This window comes from Lotus japonicus, chromosome 1, assembly GCF_012489685.1.
Source record: "Lotus japonicus ecotype B-129 chromosome 1, LjGifu_v1.2".
NCBI lineage: Eukaryota > Viridiplantae > Streptophyta > Magnoliopsida > Fabales > Fabaceae > Lotus > Lotus japonicus.
Window position 1 is genome coordinate 7,141,989 of NC_080041.1, and position 24,900 is coordinate 7,166,888.

General features: G+C 35.4%; 3 protein-coding genes across 5 annotated transcripts; all 3 read left to right on the forward strand.

Moving 5' to 3' along the window:
- Window positions 1–5,006: 5,006 nt before the first annotated feature.
- LOC130731557 (B3 domain-containing transcription factor VRN1-like) lies at window positions 5,007–6,343 on the forward strand. Of its 2 annotated transcripts, XM_057583845.1 has the most exons (2): window positions 5,007–5,511; window positions 5,656–6,343. In XM_057583845.1, exons 1-2 carry the CDS (start codon window positions 5,007–5,009, stop codon window positions 6,222–6,224), a joined length of 1,074 nt encoding a protein of 357 aa, XP_057439828.1. In that variant the 3' UTR covers window positions 6,225–6,343. The 2 variants fall into 2 exon arrangements, with proteins under 2 accessions (XP_057439828.1, XP_057439827.1); XM_057583844.1 differs by having other exon boundaries at window positions 5,007–6,343.
- Window positions 6,344–13,757: 7,414 nt separating this feature from the next.
- On the forward strand, window positions 13,758–15,090 carry LOC130731558 (B3 domain-containing transcription factor VRN1-like). Of its 2 annotated transcripts, XM_057583847.1 has the most exons (2): window positions 13,758–14,262; window positions 14,407–15,090. In XM_057583847.1, exons 1-2 carry the CDS (start codon window positions 13,758–13,760, stop codon window positions 14,973–14,975), a joined length of 1,074 nt encoding a protein of 357 aa, XP_057439830.1. In that variant the 3' UTR covers window positions 14,976–15,090. The 2 variants fall into 2 exon arrangements, with proteins under 2 accessions (XP_057439830.1, XP_057439829.1); XM_057583846.1 differs by having other exon boundaries at window positions 13,758–15,090.
- Window positions 15,091–19,550: 4,460 nt separating this feature from the next.
- LOC130712474 (uncharacterized) lies at window positions 19,551–21,695 on the forward strand. The gene is made up of 2 exons (XM_057562326.1): window positions 19,551–19,709; window positions 21,171–21,695. Exons 1-2 carry the CDS (start codon window positions 19,551–19,553, stop codon window positions 21,693–21,695), a joined length of 684 nt encoding a protein of 227 aa, XP_057418309.1.
- Window positions 21,696–24,900: the final 3,205 nt, after the last annotated feature.

The window sequence follows — 24,900 nt, forward strand, 5'->3', positions numbered from 1 at the left end:
CTGAGTGTGCTATTTGCAGGCTCTGACCTCAACTCAATCTCACACAAATCAGAAGCACTGTGTATAAAGAGCAACCCAAGCAACGCTTTCGCATTCACCATGTTCAGTATGAACAGTGGAAAAGCTTCAGAAGTTCTGAAGTTATACAAACTCTGATGTGGACTCAGTCACTAGAAGCTCTGAAGATCCAGAAGTTCTGATAACCAAGAAACACTGAAGGTTCAGATGTTCTGATGGTGTAGAAGACTCTGAAGTTGCAGAAGCTGAATAGTGGAAACTCTGAAGTCCGGAAGCAAGAAACTCTGAAGGCCATGTTCTTCCCTCTGAGTTCAGAATCAGAAGATACAATGGTCAGAGGATCTGTGCTTTCCCTCTGACTCTGATCAACCGGCTTCACAAGTTCCAATATGAAGCATTCCCCTGATCAGAAGTCCCCTAGGTTTAAAGGTCGCGTCGCTATCCAAGTACAAAAGCAACTGTACCTTCCTGACGACCTACCTAACAGTCTCAGACACAGCAGAAGCTGGATTTTCCTGAACTGCCCTCCAACGGTAGCATTTCTCATGCAACGCTCAACCCTAATCCTTGGAGTATATAAAGAGGCTGAAGACTGAAAGAAAAAAAAAAGAAGCATTCACATACGCGCAAGACATATTCAAAATCTTCTAAGTTTTCTTTCATCTGAAATTCATTGAGTTTACTATTAGCTTTTTAGAAGCAAATCTCTTGTAAACAATTCTTTGATAAACATTTTGTTTAGTTCCTTTAGGAGATCAAGGTTGATCGGATCCTAGAGAAGACTAAGAGAGTGAATCTTAGTGTGAGCTAAGTCAGTATAATTGTTAGTCACTTGTAGGTTTCAAGTGCAGTTGTAACTCTTACCTGATTAGTGGATTGCCTTCATTCTAAGAAGGAAGAAATCACCTTAACGGGTGGACTGGAGTAGCTTGAGTGATTTATCAAGTGAACCAGGATAAAATCCTTGTGTGCTTTTCTATCTCTTATCTTTAGCACTTAAGTTCTCGAAAGATTTGTCAAAATCTTTAAGATTGAAGTTTTATACTGAAAACGTTATTCAAACCCCCCCCTTTCTACCGTTTTTCATACCTTCAAAAATGAGAGATGATAATGAGTGATATGTTTAAAAAATAAGATAGAGACCTGAAGAGAAAATGAGTGAAAAATAACAAGTCATATTATATAAATAAAGTATAAATTGAAATGGGGGAGATGGAGGTATTTTTTGCTTGTAAAAAAATGTTTGAAAAAACTAATTTTCAAAAGAATTTTTTTATTGAATTCAAGTCGAGAAAAAAGTCCTATCGGCAAATGACACAATACAGCACCATGAAAGACAAAAGAAAATAAAAAACATCAAAATAATGAACACAAAATTGCAAAACCAAACCTCTCAACCCAATATTCAGAGTTGTTATCAAACCCAATGGCAGGACTGTTTTCTCCAACAACGCAAGAGGCATCATCCCCTTCACGACCAATAGCATATCCCTCGAGTCGACTCATTGAGCTTGGTCGTCCTTCAACAGCCACTTCCGGCGGCTGAAGTTCAGGTCGAACAAAACCTTAGCCATTGAATATAAAAAAATTAAAAGATTTGTAAAAACCATATTTGATAATATATGAAGTCATAACTTAATTCATAAACACCCAGATCCATCCACATTCAAAAAAGACAAAAAAAAATAGAAGATCAAAGTGAGTGATATGTTAGAAAAGGAAGAAAGAAATATGAAGAGAAAATGAGTGAAAAGGTATAAATTGAAATAGATGGAGGTATATTGTGCTTGTAAGCAACTATTATAATATCTAAAGTTATAATTACATATACTCTTCCATATATCTTATTTCCACTTTTTTTTCATATATTTCTTTTCTTTTACCATCTCATCGATTTTTTTTGAAAGATCAAATGATATTATAATTGAAGAGGTCATAGACCATAGTACAATGATCATAGCACAATACAAGTGCCAGTACATCATAAGAGAACTGATCACTCCAACACCCATCTCATCGATAATCATGCATATATATCTTTCACTTTCTTCTCTTTTATTCATCTCTACATGTAAGGTGTAGATGTCAAAGTTTATTTTCACAGTTGTGAAGAGGATGGGTAGCTTATCAGTGTTTTAATAATTCATTCACAATATTTTATATTTTATCTTATTTTTATTCAATTCTCTTATTATTTTCCGATTCAGTTTCATTATCCATCACATGTCACATTTCTCTCTATGTTATTCATGTGTCTCTGGTGTTAATACATTGTTATCGAAATTATAAGTGTGACATAGGAGATAAAACAATTTCACGTGTCAGATCCAACCTCTAAAGCGCTTTCATATATACAAAGAGAAGAATCAAACGTCTAATAGAGACAAAAATGATAGTAAAATCTGATGCATGAATTATTCAAATTATTTCAAATAAAAAAGTAAGAACATTAAGCATAGATGATGACCATGTGACAAGGCTTCATCTTGCACTTATTTGGAACAAGGACAAACTATAAGAAACAAAGGGAAAGCAAACAGGCATAAGGTGGTTCATTCAAGCAGATTTTTCAGTCTTTGGGTCATCTATGTTCTCCGGAGGAGTGGTGGTGGTGCTGAGAGGAGTCTCTTTGATCTCTTGGTTGTTTTTGGCCGGGGGAGAAGAAGTGGTGGTGGCGGTGGTAGTTGATTTAAGGAGTAGGTCTGACAACCTAATAAAGGACTTTGAGTGGTCATCATCAGTAATGATTATTTCTGGAAAGAATTGGGAGGGTTGACGACGGTGACGAGACATGGTGGCCAGTGTTGTTTGAAGGAAACAACAGTTAGAGAAGAGAAGAGGAAGTGGGTGAGGAAAATGAGAGGATTGGATGTATATTTATATGGACGATAAGAGCATTATTAGGTTAAGATAAAACACAAGCTAGCCACGTGCTTATTATCTTGTGGCTTTTAACTTTTTTTTTAAGAAACAAAAATGTAAGTTAGTTTATATAAAAACATTATTTAAATAATATATTTTCTTAAGATGGGAAATGCTAGCTAGCAACATTCATTTTAATACTTAATTTCTAATATTACATCTAATTAATTTGTTGAAATTCATGTGTAGACCATTGAAAATATTGGTTTCACTTCTAATTTAGTAAGACCCACATAAATTTCAACCAATTAATGTGATATTTTTGAAAAAAAAAACATTAAAGTGATTGTTTCTAGAAGTCCTCTTTTAAGATAGGGTTGAGTATTTTTTTTACCCTAATATAGCGAATTATTGATTTTAACCTCCTTTACTTTTTTCAATTGATTTTAGTCCCCATTTATGAAAAAAGATTAGGTTTTGGTTCCTTTATCCATTTAGTGTTGATGTGGTTTTGCGACAATTTAAACTGCCACTAATGCACAAAAATCGTCACAAAATGTGTTAGTGGCGGTTTTTACCGGCACAAATCCAAAAAACACCACAAGAGTAATGACTCCTCATGTGAGTGTCATTCTTATCTCTTATATCTTATCATATATCATAACTACTATTTTTTGAACCTTTGAGATTTTCTTGAATAAAATAACATATAATGAAAAAATAATATTGTATTGAATATATATCAATGGAAATGAATTTATTTCAAAAGCAATATTCTATCATAATTTTCAAAATATATCATATTCTATGATAAATAATAAACTTAATAACTTTCTTCAACTATATTAAAACAATTATTCATAATTATACTTTTACTAAATTAAAAATTGAATGAATGTATTGAAAAAATAAAAAATAATTTTAGTAAAAAATTATAAAATAACAAATGAAGAAAAATATTAAAATATTATTAAATATATCACAATTCATCTATATATCAATCTACCTATATATATTTATACATATTGACTTGACTTTTACATCAACAACAATACTAATTAGCTATTATTTATTATGTCAATTAATTATTAATTATAAAAATCCTCATATTTAAAATAAAAAAATAATATTATTTGAATATTAATTAATCGTTACAGTGTAAGGAAAATATATATATTTAGTGAAAATTTATGAAATGCCATATGATTAAAAATATTATAATATTATTAAATATATCACAATATATCTATATATATTTAAACGCATTGACTTGAAATTTATATTAAGAACAATATTAATTATTTATTAATAAATTATTTATTATTTATTATGTTAATTATTAATTTTAATTTTGTTTACATGCTCGTATTTTAAATAAAATTATTAATATTCAAATTTTAATTACTAATCAAAAGTTAAGGGAAATATTTTAAAACAATAAATTAATGAATAAGTAAAATTGAATTTCTATTTACATCCCGTCAAAAAAAAATTTCTATTTACATTTATATTATTTATTGTGTTGATTACTCATTAATGTGTTTTTCAATTCCTCATAATTTAAATATAAAATAATATTAAAAAAATTAATAACTAATTTAATTTTTTTAAATATTTAAAAAAAGAAATAAGTACAATTGACTTGACCTTTTCATTAATATTATTTACTATAGTAGTAATAATTGTAAAAATTTATAATTCCTCATAATTAATATTAAATATAAACATTATTATATAAATTTTAATTAATAATAACAAGTTAAGGAAAATATTAAAAAATTATAAAATAACAAAAATGGAAAATTTCCTTCAAACTTACATCAATATTATTTATTATTTTGATTGAAAATTTTACAAAATTTGATTTCTCATATTTAATATTTAAAGTAATATTATTGAACTTTTAATTAAAAATTAAGGAAATTTTTTAAAATTAATTAAAAAATCAATAAGTAAAGTTGACTAGGCATTTATATATTAATAGTAAAGGTGAACAACAACAACAACAACAACAACAACAACAACTAGATCTGATTCCTCCAAAGGTTTCAACTTTCAATTAGTGTGAGTAATCTCAATCAAGCTTTGAACCTTCTTGCTTTCTGGCTCAGTGTGATTTCTCCAGAATGTCACGCCCTAGTTTCCACAAGCTTGTTCTACCCTCAACCCTTCAATCCAAACAACTGAGGGTTCCGGACAATTTTCTGAGGAAATATGGCGGCCAGCTTTCGACAATTGCTACCCTCACTGTTCCTGATGGTAATGTTTGGCGTGTAGGGTTAAAGAAGGCCGACAACAGAATTTGGTTTGTTGATGGTTGGCAAGAATTTGTTCAACGCTACACCATTGGCGTTGGATACTTTTTAGTATTCTTGTATGAAGGGAATTCATCTTTCATTGTTCATATTTTTAATATGAGCACTTCTGAGGTGAATTATCAATCTGCAGTGAGAAGCCATAATGAAGGGCCTATCATTACGAATTATCATCATATATTTGACGACATGGAAGATACAGACTCCTTAGAATTCATGGATTCTTCACCTTCAAACCTTACTCCTAGTGCATTGCAAAACAAGGTTCTTGGTCACCTGACACCTGGGAAGAATCAATCTCCTGCACCTGGGAAGAGTGCCTTTCCTTCAAAGGATGTAGGTGTTCAGTTTAATTCACAGGGCAATCACTCAACCAGAGATATAGGTGTTCAGTTTAATGTTGTTGAATTTAAAAGGTCTTTTGAAGAATTGAAATTGCGTTATCCTAACAATGGGGAAGGGGTTAGCAAAACTGTGAAAAGGAAGAGGAAGTCTGAACCAAAAACTGTAGATGGTCAGGAACCCTCTGCTGAAAATGAAGAGGAGGAAGAAATGCGCTATAGGTTTTATGAAAGTGCTTCTGCTAGAAAGAGAGCCACCGTAACTGCGGAGGAAAGAGAGAGGGCAGTTAATGAAGCGAAAGCATTTGAACCAGCTAATCCTTTCTGTCGAGTTGTCCTGCGACCCTCCTATTTATATAGGGGATGCATAATGTATTTGCCTTCCTGCTTTGCAGAAATGAATTTGAATGGGGTTTCGGGATTCATCAAACTTCAAGTTGCCGATGGGAGACAGTGGCCAGTTCGCTGCCTATATAGAGGAGGTCGAGCAAAGTTAAGTCAGGGTTGGTTTGACTTCACCTTAGAGAACAATTTAGGCGAAGGGGATGTATGTGTGTTTGAGCTGCTTAGAACGAGGGATGTAGTGCTGCAAGTTACTTTATTTCGTTTAAGCCAAGAAGTGGGGTTGTTAGAGGCTCCTCCTATGCAGCAGCCGAGTCCAAATGTGAGCCACAACCAAAATGGTTAGAAATTAGCAGGGAGGGTTAACTTCTGATAGACAAACTGTGTCAAGTAGCTCTTGCTTGTGAGTGATCTGTTAATCATCTAATTTCTTCAGTTTGGAACTTTGATGCTTTTCATGTCCATAGACATTTGAACTTAGTTATCGTAGTTTTGATATGGATACTTGTACCCATATTTGTTTTTGGGTGTGGTACCCCCATGTGATATTTTAAGTTACAATTTTGTTATTCTGTTGAAAAAATGTGAAAGGTGTAACACCCCATTTCATTTTCTGTTATTAGGTTATTTACTATTGCATTTTAATTATTATTATTATGATATATGGTGATTTATTTAATTTGTATTTGAGTGAGATAAGATTAAATTATATAAGGTTGTTGGGTTTAGGTGATATATGAAGTGGAGCCCACTGGTACTACTGTATTAGGGTTAGGAGTGAAATAAATAGAAAGAAAGAAATAAAAATAAGGATTAGAAGAGCAGAACAGAACACGTGAAAAGGGAAGGAGAGGAGAAAAAGTGGATAAAACCTAGAATTGATCTACAAGAGGTAATGGTTTGAATTCATATTTTCTGGATTAGTATAGCAGTGGGTAGTGATAGAAAGCATGATTTAGGAACCCTAGGATGCATATTTTTCTAAACTGAAAGTGGATAGTTTGAATTTAGGGTTATGAATTGTAGGAGGAAAAGAGGGGGTAGCGCGCATGGCGCACGCTTGATGGGCGGGTTGCGCGCGGGTTGCGCAGCGCGTGGAGGGTCACAGTTTTGAAAGGGAAAACTCAGCATAAATTTACGAGCTCTTGAACCCTTTTTTGAGCTGTGTTAGTGACCTAATTTGAAGAAATAGTCTTCTAGAAAGGTGTAGCCCATTTTGTTATAAAACTTTTTCCGCTGGTTTCACGTCATTCCGACGTCTGTAGCTCAAGTTATATGCATTTTAGTGAGGATGGGTTAAGCTGTCCCGTTTCTCACGAACTGCTGTTAGTGTTAGATTTTTCCTGAAATTTATACTTTGAATTTCAACTTGAAAATTTACAGGGATTTATAAAACTTGTAAACAAACCCATGGTAAAAATATTAGAATTTTTGGAGTGTGTTACTTTAAATTTCATTATCTGGTGTTGTTTCTGAATTATGTTATGTGTTGAGTTGCTAAGTTATTGTGACTGCAAATTGTGTAATTGATAACATGAAAGCTATGTTTTGTGAAATTGGAGATGATTTCGTATTGTTGAACTGGTGACGAATATGCTAAAATAATTAAGACTTGGAGATGGTCTGAATATGCATATGTTAGTTGAGTTTTGCACAATACACTGCATAGTTATCAAGAGGCAATGTTTGCTAGTTCTCGTGGAGGCTAGTGACTTGTCCCAAAACTGGAGTGGTTTTGAAAGCCTAGAGTGAGGGCTTTATTGGTGGTTATCTGTCTGGAGTGGACGCGGTGATACCGCTAAGGATAACAACTTTGGTACCAAAGGCATTTGCACGGAGTCACACTTGAGTCAATATATGTTATTGTAGGGAGTTGTTGATGTTAAATAATGATAACTGCGATATTTTTGGAGAATTTTTTGTTGTGGTAATTGGAGATATTTATATTTGCTTTATCTGAGCTATAATTATGGAGTATTGGCATACTTTTAAATTGATTGATTATATTAATTTTCATGATTTATTTTCTTAATTATGTATGATGTATGTATGGATAACTTTTACAAGCTTTTGAATTACTTATTATTATGCTTATCCATATGATATGAGTTATCCATTTCACTTTTGAAAAACGTTCTGCTCTTGCATTAACTCTTCTATTTATTTCGCCTAACTCTGATTCTTGCATCGTTTTCATCTTCTTTAAACTTAGACCTTCTCTAAGGGGGAGTACCTTGTACTTCAAGCTAAGTTTTTCACACCCCAAGCTTTTTGCTTATGACAAAAAGGGGGAGTAAACCCAGTTTTTGATGTGTAAGATGTGTTAGTGTGATTTATTTTTCTTTTGGAGAATTTAAGAGTTCCACCTTCATGACCATAGATGTGTCACTGGGCAAATACAAGGAATACATTTCACTTCTTCTGAAGTGATTCTAAGTTGACTCTGATACCCAAGACTCTGATACCCTGTCCGTGACTCTGATTACTTATGCGCTCTGATTACTCGATTTTCATCTATGTCATAAGTTTTTCACTCTGAACTCTTATATCATTTAGCTCAGAATCTAGACTTTACTAACGTTTTCATCAAGTATTAGATTCAGGGGGAGCTAAGCTCAGAATCAAGCAGTGACTTGAATTCAGAATGAGCAAGATAAACTATTCACATCAGGATAAGTCTTATTCTATATCTCTAAACTCTGAGTGAATTCAGTTTAATGTTTAAGAATTGTTAATCAAAAATCTTAGTTTTGTCATCATCAAAAAGGGGGAGATTGTAAGATCAAGTTTTGATCTAGTAGTACAACTCTATGTTTTGATGATTACAAGTTAACCTTTTGATATGAACAATTGTGGTACTCTAACGTGTTTTTCTGAGTGTGCTATTTGCAGGCTCTGACCTCAACTCAATCTCACACAAATCAGAAGCACTGTGTATAAAGAGCAACCCAAGCAACGCTTTCGCATTCACCATGTTCAGTATGAACAGTGGAAAAGCTTCAGAAGTTCTGAAGTTATACAAACTCTGATGTGGACTCAGTCACTAGAAGCTCTGAAGATCCAGAAGTTCTGATAACCAAGAAACACTGAAGGTTCAGATGTTCTGATGGTGTAGAAGACTCTGAAGTTGCAGAAGCTGAATAGTGGAAACTCTGAAGTCCGGAAGCAAGAAACTCTGAAGGCCATGTTCTTCCCTCTGAGTTCAGAATCAGAAGATACAATGGTCAGAGGATCTGTGCTTTCCCTCTGACTCTGATCAACCGGCTTCACAAGTTCCAATATGAAGCATTCCCCTGATCAGAAGTCCCCTAGGTTTAAAGGTCGCGTCGCTATCCAAGTACAAAAGCAACTGTACCTTCCTGACGACCTACCTAACAGTCTCAGACACAGCAGAAGCTGGATTTTCCTGAACTGCCCTCCAACGGTAGCATTTCTCATGCAACGCTCAACCCTAATCCTTGGAGTATATAAAGAGGCTGAAGACTGAAAGAAAAAAAAAAGAAGCATTCACATACGCGCAAGACATATTCAAAATCTTCTAAGTTTTCTTTCATCTGAAATTCATTGAGTTTACTATTAGCTTTTTAGAAGCAAATCTCTTGTAAACAATTCTTTGATAAACATTTTGTTTAGTTCCTTTAGGAGATCAAGGTTGATCGGATCCTAGAGAAGACTAAGAGAGTGAATCTTAGTGTGAGCTAAGTCAGTATAATTGTTAGTCACTTGTAGGTTTCAAGTGCAGTTGTAACTCTTACCTGATTAGTGGATTGCCTTCATTCTAAGAAGGAAGAAATCACCTTAACGGGTGGACTGGAGTAGCTTGAGTGATTTATCAAGTGAACCAGGATAAAATCCTTGTGTGCTTTTCTATCTCTTATCTTTAGCACTTAAGTTCTCGAAAGATTTGTCAAAATCTTTAAGATTGAAGTTTTATACTGAAAACGTTATTCAAACCCCCCCCTTTCTACCGTTTTTCATACCTTCAAAAATGAGAGATGATAATGAGTGATATGTTTAAAAAATAAGATAGAGACCTGAAGAGAAAATGAGTGAAAAATAACAAGTCATATTATATAAATAAAGTATAAATTGAAATGGGGGAGATGGAGGTATTTTTTGCTTGTAAAAAAATGTTTGAAAAAACTAATTTTCAAAAGAATTTTTTTATTGAATTCAAGTCGAGAAAAAAGTCCTATCGGCAAATGACACAATACAGCACCATGAAAGACAAAAGAAAATAAAAAACATCAAAATAATGAACACAAAATTGCAAAACCAAACCTCTCAACCCAATATTCAGAGTTGTTATCAAACCCAATGGCAGGACTGTTTTCTCCAACAACGCAAGAGGCATCATCCCCTTCACGACCAATAGCATATCCCTCGAGTCGACTCATTGAGCTTGGTCGTCCTTCAACAGCCACTTCCGGCGGCTGAAGTTCAGGTCGAACAAAACCTTAGCCATTGAATATAAAAAAATTAAAAGATTTGTAAAAACCATATTTGATAATATATGAAGTCATAACTTAATTCATAAACACCCAGATCCATCCACATTCAAAAAAGACAAAAAAAAATAGAAGATCAAAGTGAGTGATATGTTAGAAAAGGAAGAAAGAAATATGAAGAGAAAATGAGTGAAAAGGTATAAATTGAAATAGATGGAGGTATATTGTGCTTGTAAGCAACTATTATAATATCTAAAGTTATAATTACATATACTCTTCCATATATCTTATTTCCACTTTTTTTTCATATATTTCTTTTCTTTTACCATCTCATCGATTTTTTTTGAAAGATCAAATGATATTATAATTGAAGAGGTCATAGACCATAGTACAATGATCATAGCACAATACAAGTGCCAGTACATCATAAGAGAACTGATCACTCCAACACCCATCTCATCGATAATCATGCATATATATCTTTCACTTTCTTCTCTTTTATTCATCTCTACATGTAAGGTGTAGATGTCAAAGTTTATTTTCACAGTTGTGAAGAGGATGGGTAGCTTATCAGTGTTTTAATAATTCATTCACAATATTTTATATTTTATCTTATTTTTATTCAATTCTCTTATTATTTTCCGATTCAGTTTCATTATCCATCACATGTCACATTTCTCTCTATGTTATTCATGTGTCTCTGGTGTTAATACATTGTTATCGAAATTATAAGTGTGACATAGGAGATAAAACAATTTCACGTGTCAGATCCAACCTCTAAAGCGCTTTCATATATACAAAGAGAAGAATCAAACGTCTAATAGAGACAAAAATGATAGTAAAATCTGATGCATGAATTATTCAAATTATTTCAAATAAAAAAGTAAGAACATTAAGCATAGATGATGACCATGTGACAAGGCTTCATCTTGCACTTATTTGGAACAAGGACAAACTATAAGAAACAAAGGGAAAGCAAACAGGCATAAGGTGGTTCATTCAAGCAGATTTTTCAGTCTTTGGGTCATCTATGTTCTCCGGAGGAGTGGTGGTGGTGCTGAGAGGAGTCTCTTTGATCTCTTGGTTGTTTTTGGCCGGGGGAGAAGAAGTGGTGGTGGCGGTGGTAGTTGATTTAAGGAGTAGGTCTGACAACCTAATAAAGGACTTTGAGTGGTCATCATCAGTAATGATTATTTCTGGAAAGAATTGGGAGGGTTGACGACGGTGACGAGACATGGTGGCCAGTGTTGTTTGAAGGAAACAACAGTTAGAGAAGAGAAGAGGAAGTGGGTGAGGAAAATGAGAGGATTGGATGTATATTTATATGGACGATAAGAGCATTATTAGGTTAAGATAAAACACAAGCTAGCCACGTGCTTATTATCTTGTGGCTTTTAACTTTTTTTTTAAGAAACAAAAATGTAAGTTAGTTTATATAAAAACATTATTTAAATAATATATTTTCTTAAGATGGGAAATGCTAGCTAGCAACATTCATTTTAATACTTAATTTCTAATATTACATCTAATTAATTTGTTGAAATTCATGTGTAGACCATTGAAAATATTGGTTTCACTTCTAATTTAGTAAGACCCACATAAATTTCAACCAATTAATGTGATATTTTTGAAAAAAAAAACATTAAAGTGATTGTTTCTAGAAGTCCTCTTTTAAGATAGGGTTGAGTATTTTTTTTACCCTAATATAGCGAATTATTGATTTTAACCTCCTTTACTTTTTTCAATTGATTTTAGTCCCCATTTATGAAAAAAGATTAGGTTTTGGTTCCTTTATCCATTTAGTGTTGATGTGGTTTTGCGACAATTTAAACTGCCACTAATGCACAAAAATCGTCACAAAATGTGTTAGTGGCGGTTTTTACCGGCACAAATCCAAAAAACACCACAAGAGTAATGACTCCTCATGTGAGTGTCATTCTTATCTCTTATATCTTATCATATATCATAACTACTATTTTTTGAACCTTTGAGATTTTCTTGAATAAAATAACATATAATGAAAAAATAATATTGTATTGAATATATATCAATGGAAATGAATTTATTTCAAAAGCAATATTCTATCATAATTTTCAAAATATATCATATTCTATGATAAATAATAAACTTAATAACTTTCTTCAACTATATTAAAACAATTATTCATAATTATACTTTTACTAAATTAAAAATTGAATGAATGTATTGAAAAAATAAAAAATAATTTTAGTAAAAAATTATAAAATAACAAATGAAGAAAAATATTAAAATATTATTAAATATATCACAATTCATCTATATATCAATCTACCTATATATATTTATACATATTGACTTGACTTTTACATCAACAACAATACTAATTAGCTATTATTTATTATGTCAATTAATTATTAATTATAAAAATCCTCATATTTAAAATAAAAAAATAATTTTATTTGAATATTAATTAATCGTTACAGTGTAAGGAAAATATATATATTTAGTGAAAATTTATGAAATGCCATATGATTAAAAATATTATAATATTATTAAATATATCACAATATATCTATATATATTTAAACGCATTGACTTGAAATTTATATTAAGAACAATATTAATTATTTATTAATAAATTATTTATTATTTATTATGTTAATTATTAATTTTAATTTTGTTTACATGCTCGTATTTTAAATAAAATTATTAATATTCAAATTTTAATTACTAATCAAAAGTTAAGGGAAATATTTTAAAACAATAAATTAATGAATAAGTAAAATTGAATTTCTATTTACATCCCGTCAAAAAAAAATTTCTATTTACATTTATATTATTTATTGTGTTGATTACTCATTAATGTGTTTTTCAATTCCTCATAATTTAAATATAAAATAATATTAAAAAAATTAATAACTAATTTAATTTTTTTAAATATTTAAAAAAAGAAATAAGTACAATTGACTTGACCTTTTCATTAATATTATTTACTATAGTAGTAATAATTGTAAAAATTTATAATTCCTCATAATTAATATTAAATATAAACATTATTATATAAATTTTAATTAATAATAACAAGTTAAGGAAAATATTAAAAAATTATAAAATAACAAAAATGGAAAATTTCCTTCAAACTTACATCAATATTATTTATTATTTTGATTGAAAATTTTACAAAATTTGATTTCTCATATTTAATATTTAAAGTAATATTATTGAACTTTTAATTAAAAATTAAGGAAATTTTTTAAAATTAATTAAAAAATCAATAAGTAAAGTTGACTAGGCATTTATATATTAATAGTAAAGGTGAACAACAACAACAACAACAACAACAACAACAACTAGATCTGATTCCTCCAAAGGTTTCAACTTTCAATTAGTGTGAGTAATCTCAATCAAGCTTTGAACCTTCTTGCTTTCTGGCTCAGTGTGATTTCTCCAGAATGTCACGCCCTAGTTTCCACAAGCTTGTTCTACCCTCAACCCTTCAATCCAAACAACTGAGGGTTCCGGACAATTTTCTGAGGAAATATGGCGGCCAGCTTTCGACAATTGCTACCCTCACTGTTCCTGATGGTAATGTTTGGCGTGTAGGGTTAAAGAAGGCCGACAACAGAATTTGGTTTGTTGATGGTTGGCAAGAATTTGTTCAACGCTACACCATTGGCGTTGGATACTTTTTAGTATTCTTGTATGAAGGGAATTCATCTTTCATTGTTCATATTTTTAATATGAGCACTTCTGAGGTGAATTATCAATCTGCAGTGAGAAGCCATAATGAAGGGCCTATCATTACGAATTATCATCATATATTTGACGACATGGAAGATACAGACTCCTTAGAATTCATGGATTCTTCACCTTCAAACCTTACTCCTAGTGCATTGCAAAACAAGGTTCTTGGTCACCTGACACCTGGGAAGAATCAATCTCCTGCACCTGGGAAGAGTGCCTTTCCTTCAAAGGATGTAGGTGTTCAGTTTAATTCACAGGGCAATCACTCAACCAGAGATATAGGTGTTCAGTTTAATGTTGTTGAATTTAAAAGGTCTTTTGAAGAATTGAAATTGCGTTATCCTAACAATGGGGAAGGGGTTAGCAAAACTGTGAAAAGGAAGAGGAAGTCTGAACCAAAAACTGTAGATGGTCAGGAACCCTCTGCTGAAAATGAAGAGGAGGAAGAAATGCGCTATAGGTTTTATGAAAGTGCTTCTGCTAGAAAGAGAGCCACCGTAACTGCGGAGGAAAGAGAGAGGGCAGTTAATGAAGCGAAAGCATTTGAACCAGCTAATCCTTTCTGTCGAGTTGTCCTGCGACCCTCCTATTTATATAGGGGATGCATAATGTATTTGCCTTCCTGCTTTGCAGAAATGAATTTGAATGGGGTTTCGGGATTCATCAAACTTCAAGTTGCCGATGGGAGACAGTGGCCAGTTCGCTGCCTATATAGAGGAGGTCGAGCAAAGTTAAGTCAGGGTTGGTTTGACTTCACCTTAGAGAACAATTTAGGCGAAGGGGATGTATGTGTGTTTGAGCTGCTTAGAACGAGGGATGTAGTGCTGCAAGTTACTTTATTTCGTTTAAGCCAAGAAGTGGGGTTGTTAGAGGCTCCTCCTATGCAGCAGCCGAGTCCAAATGTGAGCCACAACCAAAATGGTTAGAAATTAGCAGGGAGGGTTAACTTCTGATAGACAAACTGTGTCAAGTAGCTCTTGCTTGTGAGTGATCTGTTAATCATCTAATTTCTTCAGTTTGGAACTTTGATGCTTTTCATGTCCATAGACATTTGAACTTAGTTATCGTAGTTTTGATATGGATACTTGTACCCATATTTGTTTTTGGGTGTGGTACCCCCATGTGATATTTTAAGTTACAATTTTGTTATTCTGTTGAAAAAATGTGAAAGGTGTAACACCCCATTTCATTTTCTGTTATTAGGTTATTTACTATTGCATTTTAATTATTATTATTATGATATATGGTGATTTATTTAATTTGTATTTGAGTGAGATAAGATTAAATTATATAAGGTTGTTGGGTTTAGGTGATATATGAAGTGGAGCCCACTGGTACTACTGTATTAGGGTTAGGAGTGAAATAAATAGAAAGAAAGAAATAAAAATAAGGATTAGAAGAGCAGAACAGAACACGTGAAAAGGGAAGGAGAGGAGAAAAAGTGGATAAAACCTAGAATTGATCTACAAGAGGTAATGGTTTGAATTCATATTTTCTGGATTAGTATAGCAGTGGGTAGTGATAGAAAGCATGATTTAGGAACCCTAGGATGCATATTTTTCTAAACTGAAAGTGGATAGTTTGAATTTAGGGTTATGAATTGTAGGAGGAAAAGAGGGGGTAGCGCGCATGGCGCACGCTTGATGGGCGGGTTGCGCGCGGGTTGCGCAGCGCGTGGAGGGTCACAGTTTTGAAAGGGAAAACTCAGCATAAATTTACGAGCTCTTGAACCCTTTTTTGAGCTGTGTTAGTGACCTAATTTGAAGAAATAGTCTTCTAGAAAGGTGTAGCCCATTTTGTTATAAAACTTTTTCCGCTGGTTTCACGTCATTCCGACGTCTGTAGCTCAAGTTATATGCATTTTAGTGAGGATGGGTTAAGCTGTCCCGTTTCTCACGAACTGCTGTTAGTGTTAGATTTTTCCTGAAATTTATACTTTGAATTTCAACTTGAAAATTTACAGGGATTTATAAAACTTGTAAACAAACCCATGGTAAAAATATTAGAATTTTTGGAGTGTGTTACTTTAAATTTCATTATCTGGTGTTGTTTCTGAATTATGTTATGTGTTGAGTTGCTAAGTTATTGTGACTGCAAATTGTGTAATTGATAACATGAAAGCTATGTTTTGTGAAATTGGAGATGATTTCGTATTGTTGAACTGGTGACGAATATGCTAAAATAATTAAGACTTGGAGATGGTCTGAATATGCATATGTTAGTTGAGTTTTGCACAATACACTGCATAGTTATCAAGAGGCAATGTTTGCTAGTTCTCGTGGAGGCTAGTGACTTGTCCCAAAACTGGAGTGGTTTTGAAAGCCTAGAGTGAGGGCTTTATTGGTGGTTATCTGTCTGGAGTGGACGCGGTGATACCGCTAAGGATAACAACTTTGGTACCAAAGGCATTTGCACGGAGTCACACTTGAGTCAATATATGTTATTGTAGGGAGTTGTTGATGTTAAATAATGATAACTGCGATATTTTTGGAGAATTTTTTGTTGTGGTAATTGGAGATATTTATATTTGCTTTATCTGAGCTATAATTATGGAGTATTGGCATACTTTTAAATTGATTGATTATATTAATTTTCATGATTTATTTTCTTAATTATGTATGATGTATGTATGGATAACTTTTACAAGCTTTTGAATTACTTATTATTATGCTTATCCATATGATATGAGTTCTCGCCCTTCAATTGGAATGATGTTCTATGCGACATCGCTCAGGTACCGAGGATAGTGGAGCTTCTCGTAAGGGTTAGTCGGAGGAGCTAGTCTTTAGATATGTTTTTAGTGATGGGAATCATGCTTTGTTATGTAACACGGGGAAACGTTTAGTATTGTACCTGGATGTTAAGAAATATTTCATGTATTCACTTTATTTTATTTTTGGATTATGTTAAATTTTGGAGTTGAAATAAATCTGTTGTGCTATACATATGATATTGAGACATCAAAGTTGAAAATTATATTTATATATTGTGAGCATGACAGGTGTTTTGATTTATGTTTCTGGAGAATAAATGTGATACCCTCTTTGTTATGCATTTTACTTTGATTTATGCTATAATATTTACTCGGGGTTTAGAGGGTGTTACAAAAGGATTTAATATTGCAATTTTAAAAAGTTCAATGATCGACTTAATGAATTAATAACATATAGTTCTTAAGTTTGTTTATGTTATGTAATGCACAATTTAAAAATTAGGGTTTTTGGTTAAACTTGCAACTTCGAGAGATCATCTAAATTCCTTTCATGTCAGGATCATCTTCTTTCATGCTCCACCTATATTAAACCTCTAAATCTTCCTCCATCCTCTTCCTCTAAGTTTAAATTGTATGTTTTCTATTGATCTATATCATTTAAGGTACCATAGCAAGCACCTTTTGTTTTTTACTTGGGTTGTAAATAGACCGTTCAATCTAGTTAATCAAAACTGAGTCAAGACACTTGTAAAAAAAATAGTATTTTAATTCCTCATATTAAAATAGAAATTAAACATTATTTAAATTTTAGTTAATAATCAAAATTTAATGAAAATATTTTATAAAAATTCATAAATTAGTAAATTTGACTTGACAGGTACATTAATATTATTTATTATGTTGATTATTAATTTCTTTTTTTTATACATGGGAAAATGTTGATTATTAATTTCTAAGCTTTAATTCCTTATATTATAAAATTTAAAAAAAAATAGTTACATGTTAAGGAAATTTTAAAAATCATAAAAACATAAATAAGTATAATTGATTGACCTTTACATGATATTATTTATTATAACAATTACTAATTGTAATTTTTTTATCTCCTCATATTTAAAATTAAACATATAAATTATTTCAGTTTTAATCAATAGTTAAGGAAAATATTTTTAAATAATAATTCGACAATTAAATGAAATTTATATGAGATTTAAGTGATTTTAAAAAAGTAGAAGCAATGGAGAGTGTGACTACGGGAGCTGCGCTCTCTCATGGGGGGAGCATGGCCGCCAGAAACCACCTGACGGCAAAGGCGGTGTAGGATCTGCGACCTTTCGGGGTAAGCTTATGGGGGGTATCACGAAGTTCCCACAACGGGAACGAGTAGACTAGTTTAAGGAGAATAAGATGAGGGTGGAGTACTATAATGGCAACTTGATGCTGCCTAGGATCCGGGTGGACAAGGCAGTTATGGAGGATATGTGTGAGCCATGGAGGGATGCCTTGGTGGTAAGCTTGTTGGGGAAGAAGCTGGGCCACCGCACCATGAAGGCCAAGTTGACTCAGTTGTGGAAGTTGGTAGGGAATTTTACACTCATGGATATGGACAATGGCTTCTACTTGGTGAAATTCGATATGGAGGCTGATAGGGTGAAGGTCATTGGGGGTGGCCCCTAGATGGTTTTTGATCACTACCTAGCAGTGACAACAAGGAGCATAGACTTCATTGCACTAGAGGCAAATAGGTCCAAAACGTTAGCCTAGATTCGTATTCCCGGCCTGAACGCAGCCTTCTACAATGAGAGTTTTCACAAGTTGGTGGCATAGGTTATTGGGACGCCAATCAAGGTTGACTTGAACACTCTGAGTGGCGAACGGGGAAAATATGCCAGGATATGTGTGGAACTATATCTCTCAAAACCGGTCTATGGAAGGATTATGATTAAAGAGTTTTGGTATAAGATCGAGTACGAGGGACTCCACGTAATATGCACAAATTACGGGTGTTATGGTCATCGATTTCGTAAGGGCACTATGGTGGTACAAGGTGGTGAAAGGAAGGAGGTGCCAACTGCTAAATCAGGGTTGCCATAAGCGATAGGCGGTTTACCGAAAGAAAACACTTCGGCGGCTGTGGCAGCGGCTAGGTAGGTAGGTCAAATCACTGAAAAGAATGGCACCATTCCAGGAGATTCTAGGAATCATGTGGTACATGTAGTCAATGAGGAATCTCACAATGATCTCGGAGCCAATCGTGAGGAAGTACAAAGTGAAAAGCTGGTAGGTCCTAAAAATCAGCAGGAGATTGAGGTTTTTAGTGACTAGATGACAGTTACGAGGAAAAAAGCAACAAACCTAAAAGTGACGAGAGGAAGGGGGCCCACCGAAGGTAGTTGCTAGGAACAAAGGAGGCAAGGCCTTAATGGCTCATGATGAGCAGCGGAAACCAACGGAAGCTAAGAAGGCCCCACATGAATTCAAATTTAAAGATATCCCATATTTTAATGTGGGGAAAAGTGGTGGGCCCGTAATCAAGGAGCTTGATTTTCCTGAGAAAAAACAGACTCGTGATGAGCAAGGGACATAGGATTCGATTTTCAATCAATTTCCGCACCAAGATTCAAGGCCCACTCGGAGTAACCTTGGGACCCAACCCGGCCATGATGGGCTAATGATTTTTGGCGGTATGGTCAAAGACTGCATAGAGACTACGACAAGTGGCGGCAGGGATCACGTATTGACGGAGGAGCTGCACATGACCCAAGCCTGTACAAGCATGCAGGTTTAAATGTCCCCTAGCAAGGTTAATGCCCACAAGTGGGCATCGAGAGGTAGCTCCCTCACTCTTGTCAAGTGTTTTATGATAGGGTTTGATGATTCCAAGTTGATCTCCTGGAATGTGCGCGGAACCCTCAATGAGAGTGGCAAGTTGTTTGTTAAAGAGCTGGTGAGAATCCAGAAGCCAAGATGATTTCAAGTTGATCTCTGATGCCCCGGGTTTAGTAGTGTTTTTAGGGTCATTTCTTTGTAGGTTTTGAGTCTTTTTTCTTCGTCTCATGTAGTGTTTCATGCATTCTCATGCATTTTTATCTTTATTTGAGTTTTTGTTTGGTTTTAGTAATTATATAGTTTTATAAGGGTTTTTCTTGTATTTTTATAGATTTTAGGACTTGCATTTGTTTTCCATGGAATTGTGAAGACTATTGTTATTAAAAACCCTTTGAATTTCTTGATATTTTTCCTTGTCTTGGTCCTTAAGTGCTTCAGCAGGTAACTCATGAAGAGGGAAGGCCAAATAGCTTGAAGAATTGATGGAAACATTCAAATGGGTGTTACAAGAAGCCAAAAAAACCATCAGAACGTGTGTCTGGCGCTCGAGCGCCAGGCATGGGCGCTCCAGCGCCAGCCTTCCAGTAGCAAGGAAGTTGGCTTCTGCCTTATGGGCGCTCAAGCGCCCCAGGGCAGCGCTTGAGCGCCCCAGCTCGACTATTTTGCCTATAAATAGGATTCTAGTCATAATCCTTGATACCCATTCCATTTTTACATAAGTTTAGAGGTAGAGGAACATCTAGGAGAGTGAGAGAAGGCTTCCAAGCTTGTAATTCAGGTTCTTAGCCAAGCATAATCTCTCTTCTTATGCTTTGGTTTTCATGTAAGACTTTTCATATTTGAGTTATAATCTTAAGTTCTTTCCCACATGCTCTTCTTCTTTCCTTGAATCCCATATTCTGAATTTCAATCTAAGCTTGTATGCATGCTTGCTTTTTGCTTTTCTATAATCAGAACGGAAGTTTGTTATAGATTAGGGAACCGATTTGGGATTACCCCTTCTTTGCTTGCTACTAGGAATAGAGGAAGGGTTGGGGTTTGTTGGCCTGAATTTGCATGATCTAAAACCTCATATAAATGACTAAGTACACAAGGAATTGGGCTTAGCTTTTAGTATGGGAGAATTGCTTATGTGAGGAATCAATAAGTGAGTAACTAGGCTATAGCATCAAGGAGAGATCCATGAGAACATGTGCTTAGAATGATGTCCTTGAATTGACTAGTTGAACAAGAACCCAAAGCATGTTCTTTTATGAGTTTATGTTTATTTTCCATTTTACTACTTCGACATATCTCTTATCCAATAAAGCAAACCTTCAAACTCAAGGCTTAAGCTGAATTTATTCACTCACAATCCCTGTGGTTCGATATTTAAAACCGGGTGGATTCGTACACTTGCGGATTTACCAACAATCTCCTGGACACAAGATGTCAGTTCGCAAGGGTGCAACAGTTTTGGAGTGGGCTCAACTTCGCTCCCTGCTTTATTGAAGAAGCAGAAGGCTTCAGAGGTGGTATATGGGTATTGTGTCACATTAGCTCCAATGCCTCATTTAGGCTGGTGAATCTGTTTCACCAGGCTTTGACCTTTGAAGTGTGGCATGATAACCTCTCCTGGGCTTGTTATGTGATTTATGCTTCCCTTATTCCTGCCCAAAGAGAGTTTCTATGGTCCCATTTAACTAATCTGAGAAGTAGCATAGTTTCTCCCTGGCTTTTGGTGGGAGACTTTAACGAAATATTGCATGCTAGTGAGACGCAGGGAGAAACTTTTGTGCACAGTAGAGCTGATCGTTTTTCCTCCATGATAGCAAGCTGCAAGCTTGTGGATCTTGGAGTGGTAGGAAATAAGTTTACTTGGTTTAGGAAGCAGAAGAACAGGCTTATTCACTCAAAGAGATTAGACAGAGGCCTCGGCAATGTAGATTGGAGGCTTGTTTTCCCTGATGTTGTTGTCCAAACGCTCCATCGTGTGCACTCAGATCATTGCCTACTCCTTGTCTCTTGTGGAGCCGATGGATCCTCCCATGGGGACCGTCCCTTTCAGTTTATAGCTGCTTGGGTAGACCATCCTGATTACCACCTCCTAGTTGAAAATGCTTGACGTGAGGAAGATATCTCTAGGAAATTGGAGAGGTTGAGAGTCGATTCAGAGAGCTTCAATAAGGATACTTTTGGAAATATTCAGAGAAGAAAAAGGTGGGTGGAGGCTCGACTTAAAGGAGTGCAACAAGAAATGGATAGGAAGGTCACTTCTGATTTAGTTCAGTTTGAGGTGTATTTGCAAAGGGAGTACAACAACATTCTCAAGTAGGAAAAGCTCCTCTGGTACCAAAACTCTAGGGATAACCGTGTGAGGCTTGGAGACCGTAATACTTCCTATTTTCATGCGCAGTGTGTGATTAGAAGGAAGAGAAATCGAATAGATAGGCTGAAATTGGAGGATGGAATTTGGTGTAGTGATGAGGGTAAGCTATCGGAGGGGGTCCATTTCTACTATAGTGCCCTGTTTGCTGCATCGATTTCCTTTGAGCCTCATGTTTTCCCTCACGATGAAGAGTGCTCTAATGAGCATGAAATCCTTTGCTGCTCCTGGTTCGGATGGGTTCCACCCTTTTTTCTTTAATAAATACTGGGACAAGGTTGGGGATTCTCTTTGGAACCTTGTCAAGAGGGCGTTTGAGCAAGGTCAGGTGGACATGCTTATTGTATTGATCCCCAAAGTTGATCGTCCGTCCACAGTCAAGGTGCTTAGGCCCATTAGCCTTTTAACGTGACGTACAAATTGATCACAAAGGTGTTGGTTAATAGGCTAAGACCTTTTCTGAATGATCTCATTAGGCCTATGCAGAGTAGCTTTCTTCCCGGTAGGGGTACCATGGATAATTCCTTGGTGGACCAAGAAGTGGTTCACCAGATGAGTGTGTCTACTTCTAAAAAAGGAAGCATGACTTTCAAGATTGATTTGGAGAAGGCGTATAATAGTGTGGCCTTGCCTTTTCTGAGGGAGACTCTAGAGCTCTTTGGCTTTCCTAGGGTAACCGTTGACCTCATTGTGTGTTGTGTAAGCTCTTCTACAATTTCTCTCTTGTGGAATGGGGTGCATTTAGACAAGGGGATCCCATGTCCCCTTACCTCTTTGTCATGTGCATGGAAAGGCTTTCGGTCCATATTCAACACTTGGTGGACGTTGGGAGGTGGAAACCTGTAAGGGTGTCAAAAGATGGCCCCCCAATCTCCCACTTGTTTTTTGCGGATGAAGTGCTCTTGTTTTGTGATGCAACGATGATATAGGTGAATTTGGTGGCCTCCTCCTTGTTGATTTTTTGTAATAGCTCAGGGCTCAAGGTGAACATTTCTAAGTCCAAGGTCAATACCTCTAAAGGGGTTCGTCCGGAGGTTAGAGATGATATTGTTCGTATTTCTCCCATTTTGTTTGTTCGAGATTTAGGGAGGTGTCTGGGTTTTCCCCTAAAGGGTGGGGGTATGAGAGGATCAACCTTCAACTTCTTGCTAGACAACATTATCAAGAAGCTTGCTTCTTGGAAGACTAATATGCTCAATATGGCGAGAAGGGTGTGTTTGGTGAGGTCAATTATGGCGTCTATTCCTGGCTATGTGATGCAAGTTTTCTGGCTTCCTCGGGGTCTTATTAGCAAATTGAACTAGGCTATGGGGTCGTTCATCTGGGCCAGAAGTAGCAACAACAGAGGATGGCACATGGCAAACTGGGGAAAACTTATGTTGGAGAAGGAAAAGGGTGGGCTAGAGCTGAGAGACATGTCTATAGCGAACACATCCTTACTTAGGAAGACAGTGTGGGGCATCTTACACAGACATGCAAAACTTTGGGTACAGGTTTGGAAGCACAAGTATCTGCGTGGAAATCAATTATGCAGGTTGAGAGGAAGCAAAAATATTTGATGGTGTGGAAAGAGGTTCTTAAGGTGAGGGATGATTTGCGTGCTGCGTTTAAATTTCGGCTAGGTGATGGTAACTCCTCATTATGGTACTCGGACTGGAGTAGGGAAGGGCCTTTGGCGTGTAGGATTCCGTTTGTGAACATTGCAGACACGCAGGTTACGCTAGCAGATGTGGTGAGGGATGGGTCTTGGAACCTGCAGCACTTGTACACAGAGATCCCCATGGAAGTTCAACAGAAGCTATTCGTAATCCCTCCTCAGATTGTCAACATAAGTGATGTTTGGATTTGGGAGGAAAGTAACAGTAATGTGTACACTATCAGAGACGCTTATGGGTGGTTGAATGCTAAGGGTCGAGAGGTTAATAATCACAGGTCCTGGGATTGGCTGTGGAAATTACCTGTTCCAGAAAAGATTCATTTTTTTGTGTGGAGGATTTTGCAAGATGCGATCCAGACGAATGCCAAGAGCTTTGTGTGTCATTTGGCTACCTCTCCTGCTTGTACTCGATGCTCTGAACCAGAAGAGGACTTGATGCACTGCCTTAGGGAGTGCCCCACTCGAAGGAATTATGGCTTAGGATGGGAGCGGTTTCTTGGCCTGGTTTTGGCATCGGGAACTTGGAGAGGTGGGTGGTGAATTTAGCTCGTAGCAACCACAGTACATCGTTCCTGGAAGGTTTGTGAGGAGTGTGGAAGTGGCGCAATAATATGTGCTTTGAATCTAATCCGTGGAGTCTGCAGGAAGCGTGGCATAGGTTGTGCATTGATCATGATGACTTATGCAGGTTTATGAAGTTAAACATCGATGGTAGCTATCGGTTGCAGGAGAATCAGATGGGGTTTGGTGGGCTGCTTCGTGATGAGAAAGGTATTTGGCTAGCAGGTTTCATGGGAATGGAGCGTGCAGGCTTGGCGTTGCTAGCGGAGGCTTTGGCCATGCGAGAAGGGCTGAAAATGTCTTGGTTGCGGGGTCACAGGTGTGTTTACTGTGAATCAGATAACCAAGAGCTGGTGAGGTTCGTTAAGGGTCGTCAAGACTTGCAAATTTTCTCAGTGGTTGCTGACATTGTTGAGCTCCTTCAGCGTGATTGGGAGGTTGCGCTTGCTTAGGTTCCTCGGGATTATAATGCAGTCGCTATTTGCATGGCAAGAGCGGTGTCGCTTCTCGACAAGACAGAGACTCAACTCCTAGATTTACCTTTTTTTGAGTTGGAGCATCATCTGTTGAGTGACTCCTTTGCTTGCGCTTAGTCATTTTTGTTGTTAGTTTTCCGATGAAGAAAAAAAAAGTAATTTTAAAAAATAAAAACAAATAATTAAGTATAATTGGCTTTACCTTTACATCAATATTATTTACTAATTGTAAATAATTTTAATTCACCAT

What these genes read in the sequence shown, in the direction of transcription:
- LOC130731558 (XM_057583846.1), top strand. Translation starts at nt 13,758, where the DNA reads ATGTCACGCCCTAGTTTCCACAAGCTTGTTCTACCCTCAACCCTTCAA.
- LOC130731557 (XM_057583844.1), top strand. Translation starts at nt 5,007, where the DNA reads ATGTCACGCCCTAGTTTCCACAAGCTTGTTCTACCCTCAACCCTTCAA.
- LOC130712474 (XM_057562326.1), top strand. Translation starts at nt 19,551, where the DNA reads ATGTCCCCTAGCAAGGTTAATGCCCACAAGTGGGCATCGAGAGGTAGC. An exon ending in AGTTGTTTGTTAAAGAGCTG is followed by an intron (nt 19,710 to 21,170) that starts GTGAGAATCCAG and finishes CTGTTTCACCAG; the next exon opens with GCTTTGACCTTTGAAGTGTG.